The sequence below is a fragment of the Gambusia affinis genome, linkage group LG01, assembly GCF_019740435.1.
Source record: "Gambusia affinis linkage group LG01, SWU_Gaff_1.0, whole genome shotgun sequence".
In the NCBI taxonomy this organism is placed as follows: Eukaryota; Metazoa; Chordata; class Actinopteri; order Cyprinodontiformes; family Poeciliidae; genus Gambusia; species Gambusia affinis.
The window spans coordinates 7,955,987-7,965,636 of NC_057868.1; the positions used below are offsets into that span (position 1 = coordinate 7,955,987).

The window sequence follows — 9,650 nt, forward strand, 5'->3', positions numbered from 1 at the left end:
AGGTTTAACAGGGACCAGGTTGGTTTTCGTGGCTTTGTCACCTGAATACATACAACCGTCACTGGAAAATTGCAGAAACTCCAGAAACTCTTGGAGAGTAAGATGTCTCCTCACATCAATAATTGGTGATGAATGTAAAAAAAAATAAACACGGTTCCACACGGTAACTCTGGCTGTTACCAGGATCTGGATTGACCTGCTGTACGGTGACCAGAAGGAGTGAAAATCAAGGAAATGCATTTCTGTGTGCAGAGGCACTAAGACCCAGTGGAGGACGGGGGAACCTGCCTGCCCACCGCCGCCTGCACAGCTCTGCAGTCGCTCTGGACGACACCAAGAGTCTCTGTGTGTGTGTATGAAAGTGTGTGAGGTGGGGGGAGTATGTCCACCCATTTGGGCATCATTAATTCCTGCTCCTGTTCTTGCCTCTGGATCACCTTGATGTTCAGAGAGGCAAAGATAAAACTGAGAGGCTGGAGGTGTGTGAGGGTGCGTGTGTGTGTATGTGTGTGACTGAATGACATGAAAGCATGCGACCGGTCTGAGGCATGGCAAATTGAAACGGCCCAGGTGAGGAGGAGACTCAGGACTCTCATCCTCCCCCTCCTCTTCCTCCTGGCTCCTTTCCTCCCCGCCCTCCTTCCCTCCCTGTGACGTGGTGTGTATCAGTGTTTGCTGTGTGTGTGGGTGAGAAAGCGAAACAGGTCAGCAGTGCCTCAGCAGACTGGGAACCTTCACAGGAGGAAGCAGCCCTCTGCAGACTCAGGTATGTCACTGACTATTCATCACACACACACACACACACACACACACGCACACATCTCCAGCCACAGCTGCCCCCCTCAGCGGAGCGAGAAGGTGGGTTGAAGGTAGAAAGAATGACTCATGAGGCAGGATGATGTTCCACCAAATCTCTGCTTCTTCATGTGAAACAACAAACTACAGATGCAAACACCTCGTTTTCCACACCGTGTCACTACTGCTGCTCGTGCGTCGCTGCAGGAAAGTCAGAAAGATGTGAAGCGAGAGGTTCGGTTGAACAACAGCCTACTTTTTTTTCCTGCTTGCAGCAAACAGTGTCATGTGCATATGATAGGGTCATATGTTTCCAAGTCAGCAGTCCGAGGGACTCAGCACAGCCTTGGATTGTAGCTTTGTATGAATTTTTTTCCAGTGTGTGAGTCCAAGTTTGAACTGAAATTGCACTGCTGTTTCTGATTTGATTACATTAAGTGCGCTAAAGTGTGCTAAATGTTTCCTTCCCACAATAAATAGTTCTGTTTGTGTGGTTTGTATCTCATAAAATGGACCATTTAAAAATTCCTGAGCTTTTCAGATGGCACATAGCTCAATGAGACCTTTTTATAAACTAGACTGCTTCTTTCTACAACAAGGTGATGATAATGTTTTGGCTTTTATGTCAGTATGAATGGAGCAGTCTTAGATTTTCATGGTCTGGAAACCTTTAGTAAAATGCTCACAATTTAAAATTACTAACAAAAAAAGTAAAACAGGATCAAATTGCTTTTACTCACAAAAAAGCGACAACATTCCCTATCACTGCTAATATATTATGATGTATTACTTTTCAAGTTATAATGACGTTTTTTAAACACTTATTTACAGTTATTTTGATTTTATGCACAGATTTAAGCAAAAGCAGAGGATCTCTTTGCCATTCTCCTTTTTATGGAGTATCACTGGGACTTAAGAAAGCTTATATCAGAGGGTTAACTAGTTAGGCTATCTGCTGTGGTAGCCAGACTGCAGTCACTTTTGTAGTTGGGTTTTGTAGTGGAGCTTCTTTAGTTTCCACCCCAGGACTTTCTTGGGTGGAAACTTGTTATTTTTTTTAACTGGTAATTTATCAGAACAATCCATTTTGTCTTTGTTGTCACCAAGAAAAAAAAATCATGGAGGCCTTTTTTCAGCTAGTTGAAGCACCAGGTGGCGGAGAGACAGCCATACTTCACAATGTGGTCCGTACGTTCTAAAAAAATTGCATTCACTTTGGGATTTTTGCTAACATCTCTGTAAACAGTAGTAACGATGAGATGGAAAATTTAAGTTTTCAACGTGCAACTTTCCAAGACCTGGGCATACCTCAGCTCCCGCCCACTTTAGAGTAATAATCCACAGTTGCTGCTCCATCACAGGAAGTTTAAATAAGTGACTCGATCCCCTTGACCTGTTAGGAAAAGACCACCCACTGTCTTACGCCCGCACCTGTCAGGTGATGGTTGCGCTTGTTGTGTGTATACGTGGGCAGGAAAAGATGAGTAGCCCTGCAGGGGACGAGGCCTGTGACACCTATGAAGTGGAAAACTTGCACCTGCAGGTGAGCAGCATATGGAAATGTACCAGAGCTTCGGTGCTCATTCCTGTGCTTTAACATTGTGTGGGGTTGTGTCCAGGTGAGGTTGTGACAGTAAACACTGCCTACTCGACTGGCAAACACTGAAACAATCTGCTGAGGGTGACCCACCACCACACGCATGAGTCCTGTTTGATTTCATAAGAGAATTGTCTGTAAAGTCTTCTGGCGTTTTCCTAATGGTAGGAAGACATGTCGGGATTTTTGCGATATGGAAAGCGCTCATCGATCTCCTCCTCACATCACTTAAGACAGCAGGGAGCTCTGCAATGCTGAGTTTTGCAGTTTATTTGGACGTCCATAATTTCTTCTCCGCTCTCTTAATGCGGACATATGGTTCAACCTTTTGCTTTTAGCTTCTCCCTGGGGGGCTTGCTGCCCTGAAATCACACATCTGAGGATGCAGATGTCAAAATATCCAATAAATTATGGCCTTGTCTGTAAATAAGTGCAGCCGGCATCGAGATGAATAACTTTTAAGAGACAGAAAAGGTTTGGGCCAACACAGGGCAATGCATTTAGAGGGAAAAAAAACCCTATTTTGCACAACTTAAAGCTTCGAAATGATTAACTCTTTAACATCTTATCAATGTTTTTGCACTTCTGGTCTGAATGTTAAATAAGATTGGACGAGCTGGAGTTTGATGCTAGAAGGATTTGTGCATAATATTCGACATCTTCCAAACTTGATACACAACCAGTTTTAGTGTCTGACATCATTCAATGAAGCACACCCCCCAACAGACAGATTAATTTCAAGTCTAATAAATTCCATGTGAAGAAGTAAATGACTTAGTGACTCTTTTTCTTTCAGGTCTTTGCTGAGAGGGATAATCAAGAGAGAACTCCTTCATTTACAAGATCATCTACGTCTGAATCATCGTCTGCCGACCTCCAAACTCAAATCCTCACTGGTTACTATGACCAACACCAAAGGCTGAACTTCTCAGATTCCCCCTTTGACAGAGGAGGATGGGTGATGGACCCGTGAAATTCAAAAAGCTCCCTCCTCTTCATTCCATCCTCTCATGGAGCATACCATCAGACCACGGCCCTCCTGGAACAACGCGTCTGCCGCCTCCACATTCCACAACTCTTTTCAGCCAAATGTCTCCAACGTAACCAGACAAATCGGAACTACAGATAACGGGATAGATCTGAATCAGACCTTGGGGCTGTGTGCTATGCTCGTCATGGACGTCCTGGCAGTGGTGGGGAACTTGGCTGTGATGATTGTCATCACTAAAACGCCACAACTGAGGAAGTTTGCCTTTGTGTTCCACCTCTGTCTGGTGGACCTGCTGGCGGCGCTGCTGGTGATGCCGCTGGGGATGCTGTCAGACCGGATCCTGGAGGATGAGGCCCTGTGTCGAAGCTACCTCTGCCTGAGTGTGTGTCTAGTGACCGCTGCCATCCTCACCATCTGTGCCATCAACGTGGAGCGGTACTACTACATCGTCTACCCCATGCGTCATGAGGTGAAGATGACTGTCGGGGTGGTGGTAGCGGTGCTGGTTGGGATCTGGATTAAAGCTCTCGTCATGTCGATGTTGCCCCTGCTAGGATATCTGTTTCAGGAGTCCCCGACTGTGGCGGCTCCTGAAGTCCTCATTCCCAGTAAGAGACACTGCTCCCTCCACTGGACAGGAGGCAGGACCACACGTCTTGTTTTCATGGTTTTCTTTACTGTAATCTATTTTCTGTGCCCCATGCTGATCATTTTGGTGGTCTACTGCAATATGTTTAAGGTGGCCCGAGTGGCATCCATGCACCATGGTCCCAACCCCACCTGGGCGGACACGTCAAGGCAACGCTCTGACTCTGTCAGCAGCCACTCCACCATGGCAGCAAGCCTTGGAGGCACCGGCGCACGTACAACTCCTCAAAGGACCTTTAGCGGTGGGAAGGCCGCAGTGGTTTTGGTGGCAGTCGGTGGTCAGTTCTTCTGCTGCTGGCTGCCGTATTTCTCCTTTCACCTCTACACGGCTGTCATTTCCACCGCGCCGGCCTCGCTGACCCAACTGGAGGACGTGGTCACGTGGATCGGCTATTTCTGCTTCACCTCCAACCCCTTTTTCTACGGCTGCCTGAACCGTCAGATTCGAGAGGAGCTGGGTCGCCACCTGGCTTGCATCTTCAAGAGGGCCGGGCCCGTCGAGGGGGAGCAGCTGCCAAGCCGCGAAGCCTCCATTGAGGAGAACTTTTTACAGTTCCTCCAGGGCACTGGATGCAATCTGGAGCCCTGCAACTCTCACAGCAGAGCGAGCCCGGAGGAGGCAGGAACTGAAGGTCTTCAAGAATCAGCTGTTGAGCAGAACACGCCAGCTGACTTCCTCATCCCTGGGCAGATCCTTGAGGAAACCGCAGAGTTCATGCAGCAGCAGCAGCTGAACAATGAGCTTTGTGTGTCAGAGAACTGCTGCAAGACTGTGCCAGAGATATAACTGTCTCATGTACTGTCTCTTCCAACGTCTAACAACCCAATGAACATGTTTAGTTTTATTCACAGTGTTTCTTATTCATGCTGCAGCAGATCAAGCACACTGCAAAATGTGTTCTAGATTTGGGCTTTGGGTCAGAACCCGACGAACCCTTGAAGAATTCCAGTTTTGCGCATTGCTGACTGCCCCGTTACATGTTTTGGGAGTCATGTTGTCTCATGCTGTTTTTGCTTTGCGTCACATAACACTTGATGTTTTGGTTACAGTTCAAGTGACGTGAAGAACTTTATATAACATGAAGAGGCTCTGAGACAATGCAAGAGCATAAATCAGGGATAGAGTAGTTTTAAGTGCTGAATGACTTCTTTAATGTTCTCCAGAAATGTATTTATTTATTAAGTGTTCAACATCTATTAGCACTTTCCATAAAAACACAGTGATCTTGGGTTAATGCACAAAGTGAAGCACTGTTTTTCATGTCAAAAAAGGTGGATTTATATATCGTTTATTTGTTTTTATTTTTTTTACCTTTTGATAATTTTATTTAAATGTTTTGAATTCAGAACAAAAGAGAACCTCCTTTACAATTAGTCCCAATTGATTTATTGATAAATCTTCCAAACTGGTGGTTCTCAAGTTGCTGTTTTTTTTTGAACAAGTATCACCTTGGTAAGCAATTTCTTCTTTAAATTACCGCCATACTATCAACACGACAAGACTTGCAAATAGAAATCAATCAGGTTCACTGAAGGAAGACGCTTAAATACAAGCTCCATTTTTACAGACACTGAATTTTCCAGTTTGAAGGAAAAGTCAACAACGAGGTTCATATAAATCATAATTGTAAGAGAGAAAACGGGAGGTTTCTGATCTGAGTTTGTTGTGATACACAGAGTAAAAGAAACAGTGCTGCACTGCCCCTTTTGAAGACCTTGTTGCAGCAGTCTTTGCCCAAAATGCAGAGAAAAAACATTGTCTTTAGCTTATGTTGCTAACAGTAGTTAGCTAAGTAGGCTAACTAAGCACATCAGTTAGCAAATCCAATTGGTTTTCGATTTGATTTCTAACATGGTTTAGTCCCACTTAGACCAAGTTTTTGACTTTGGGTGTAAATGGAGCAAATCATATGTAGTCTGGTTGTCTTGGACTTACTATAAAGACAATTTGTTTGCTTTTACTTTGCAAATTATAGTAAAAAAAAAAAAAAAAAAAAAAGAAAAAGTAATCGCTAAGTGCAGCCCAAGAACCACAATTCAAAAGTCATGGGTTTAAGCTAATTGAGAAAAATAGCCACTAAAACGTACAGAAAAAAAGTGTTTCAAAAACTACTGGCTTGAAGAAAGATATTTTCTACTATTCCTAAAGATCTTAAGGTATTGCATTGAATCATCTGTTTTCATCATGTACTTATTTTCTGTTTTCACTTCAAACCACCAAGGAAATAAAGGCTACAGTGTTCCAAAGGCTTTTAAAAAATGATGCGTTGAAGTAACGTAACTTGTATTGTGTTGAACAGGATTGTTTCACAGCTTTTGCTGCGGCTGGTATTTATAATAAACAGGCTGACAGTGTATTTTTAGCCATTTTCCAGAATGTTATTATCATGTTTATCTGTTCTTAGTCTTGTGATTATCACCTCCTCACCAAAATGGGAGACTCGTGATTTCAGCTCCTTCCACTCAAAGACAAACATTGTGGATGGTTCGGTTTGTTTATCAGCAGCGGCGCTCGGTGCAAAGGGGTTTTTAGGCTCCGTCAGAAAACAGCAGCCTTGCCATGTTCGACAAACTGCAGGAACAAAACGTGGCGCTCATTGCGCCCAGTGATGTCTGCGCTGTTTACAGGTAAACACCTGAGCGGTGTGAGAACTCCCGTGTTTGTGCAATAAACAAGCAGGCTTATTGTGGCTACACACAGCACAGAGGTGTGACAACGCTCACACACATGGAAAGCTTTGCCTTTGGCCTCGTTTAGCAACAAATGGAAGACACTGGAGACACTTTTTCTGTTCCCAGGCGGAAAGCCAGACGGTTTGTTCAAGTCACACTAGTACTGACCGACGTCGCAAAGACGACAGATTTGCTCATCTCTAAGGAAAAGGCCCCTTTTGTGTTGTTTTCATCTATTTTGGACTCGTCTCGTACGGGAAAGTTGGCGAGATCACAAGACTCTGAACACAAGGAAAACAGCCAAAACAACAACAACAAAAAAAAAAAAAACATCTTTTTGTCAGGGGGAACACATAGCTCTTAATTTCCTTGCTGTTTGCCTTTGTTGCAGACATATTTTAAAACGTTTATTTTTGAAAAAAAGAAAAAAAGAATAAATTTGCTGAGTCACAGCCACAGAGCAACATCGAACATGATAAAAGACAAATCAGTCTTTTACAGTCTTTTGTGTTCCTCACTTTAACACACTTTGTGTGTGTTAATTTATTATCAGCACTTATTAAACTGTTGTCTTTTAGTTACAAGATCATATAAATGCCTTGATTTTTAACACCAGCGTTTAGCAACATCAGCAAAACTGCCCTGATCAGGCTGATAAAATGCTTTCAACTCTCTTGCTGCCAAACATCTGTCTTTTCCAAGGAAGAAGAAAAAGAAGCAGCTTGCTGACCTGGTGGAAGGTGGACAATTTATTTACTTTTTAACTGCGGTGTTGTCCTCTGTATCACACCAAAGAGGCGGATGTGTTCATTTTCCTTTGTGCATCTCTTTTTTGTACCTGAGCTGAAAAGACTGTTATTCCTCGTGTGTATTCTCCATCTGCTGAACTCATTAAAGACAACAGAAATTATTTTAATTCATGTGTTGCGCTTGTTGTTGGTACAGACATGTTTAGGTCCAAAACTTCCAGGAGTTCAATAAGATTATCAAAACGATAAATGCAACGAGGCATTTAGAAAAAGGTTGGATGCTGGGTCAAACTTTTACCAACATGACGGGAAAGCAGACAACAATCTGACACAATTTTCTATGTTTGCTCCAAGTTTTCAGCCATTAAATCTTTGTGGGTGACTTTTTCTTTTTGTATATATAAAACTGTCATCTCCATCTCCAGTATTTTTCATAAACATCACAAAAAAAAAAAATCCAAACAAAATGTGTCTTTTTGAATCAACTCTGGATGTCAAGGTCGAGGTTTATTTTGCAACCGATACAATTTCAAGTCATTTGAGATATTTTAAATATGCTCTACAAATTAATTCTTGAATGAGCCTATTTTCCACAGATAATTCAATGATGTTCCACAGAAAAAATTAGCAAACAGGTGAATCCAGAACTACTAAACTGCAAAAAGGTGGAGGTTCATTATAATTGTCTTAAACACAAAGGTTTTTTTGTCCGGCTTCATTAAACGTTGCGCTTGCTGCAGCACTTTGGATCAGCTGAAAACTTTCAAGTGCGACTTCTTCATAGAAATGTCAAGATTATCTATCCTTACATTTTTTTTATTTAACTATCATAATTCTTATTCATATTGTTATTTTTTCTCAATTTATTCTCAATTTCTTGCAAATTGTTGCTACTTTCTACACATATAGTAATTTTTTTTAAACATCCACAGTCAGTTTAAGATTGTTAAAATCTGAATTTATTATTTTTAATAATTATGTAGTATTATTTTTCCTATATTGTAAGCTTTCCCTTGATCTCTTATTCTTATTTATTTCTGTAACCTACTGTTGATACACCTGAATCGGGACAATAAGCAACATTTCTATTATATCCTATAGTTTCTTCATTATTTCCAGGTGTCTACTGAGTGGCTGCTGCTCCATATTCCCTCAGAACTCCTTGTCTTCTTCCTGATCTGTTTATTTTTCATGCCCTCTCCTTTGCTGCTCCCCATCGGTTGCAGCCGCAGCCTTCATGTCGAGTGGTGCAGGGCGCCTCCTGCAGAGCGCAGCGACACTTCAAACAGCCTGACCTTTGTTCCCAGCTACCACACTCAATAAAAGTGCCTCCAACCTGTCACTTCTGAAGGTCACCGGGGGCACAATGGGGGAGTTTGGGTGTAAACATGCGCCTTGAAACAGGCTCCGAAGAGATGACACACACAGACTCATGACACCATCAACAGGGCTCGGTGCGGAGGCTGGCTGCAGTGATGGAACAGAGATTAACTCAATTACAAGAAATTCTCACCTACTCTCAAATCTTGACTTCTTGGAAATCAGCTGTTGCCTTGGTGATGTGCAGGCATAGCAAGGGTTAGCTCGGCAGCAGGAGCAGGAGGCGGGAGACGATCAAAGAAAAGACATGTGGCTTATTTTGATAAAATAATTCTGCATTCAAAGACATAAACACAGCACTCTTCTAGTTCCTTCACTTAAATTATATATGTAATTATCTTTCAAAAATAATGTTTCTTCTTTAAGGAAGGTATACAATATACACCATGCTTTGGAAAAGTGTTCATATTTTCTGAATATTTTTACGTTGTTTACTGAAAACTTTAAAATATGTCACTGGGATTCTACATACAAATACAAGGTTGGACTTCATTGAATTGTGGAGGACTGCTGATGCATGTTTTGTTTGTTTGTTCTACAAAGAAAAAAAAGTTAAAGTGTGGCATACATTTGTTCAGTTTCTATCAGCAAACATTTTGCAGAATATTTTGCACCTTTAGAGGTATTTCTCTACCAGCTTTTTACATCCACAGCACTATTTCTCAAACTTTTTCAGGCTAAGGTCCACTTGCCACATTTAAGAAACACTCACGGACCACCTAATTTGAAATTGCCCCCACAATAACACATCTTAGGCAAGTATTGTGTAACGTTTTAGGGCTATTTGTAATTTAGAAGCCTAATAAAAGAAAAATAG

At 42.2% G+C, this 9,650-nt stretch overlaps 1 protein-coding gene across 1 annotated transcript; it reads left to right on the forward strand.

Annotated features, from left to right (window-relative positions):
- Nucleotides 1-366: 366 nt before the first annotated feature.
- On the forward strand, nucleotides 367-6,388 carry gpr61 (G protein-coupled receptor 61). Its single transcript, XM_044120693.1, has 2 exons — nucleotides 367-766; nucleotides 3,189-6,388. The coding sequence occupies exon 2, from the start codon at nucleotides 3,403-3,405 to the stop codon at nucleotides 4,816-4,818; it is 1,416 nt and encodes a 471-aa protein (XP_043976628.1). The 5' UTR covers nucleotides 367-766; nucleotides 3,189-3,402; the 3' UTR covers nucleotides 4,819-6,388.
- Nucleotides 6,389-9,650: the final 3,262 nt, after the last annotated feature.

What these genes read in the sequence shown, in the direction of transcription:
- gpr61 (XM_044120693.1), top strand. Translation starts at nt 3,403, where the DNA reads ATGGAGCATACCATCAGACCACGGCCCTCCTGGAACAACGCGTCTGCC.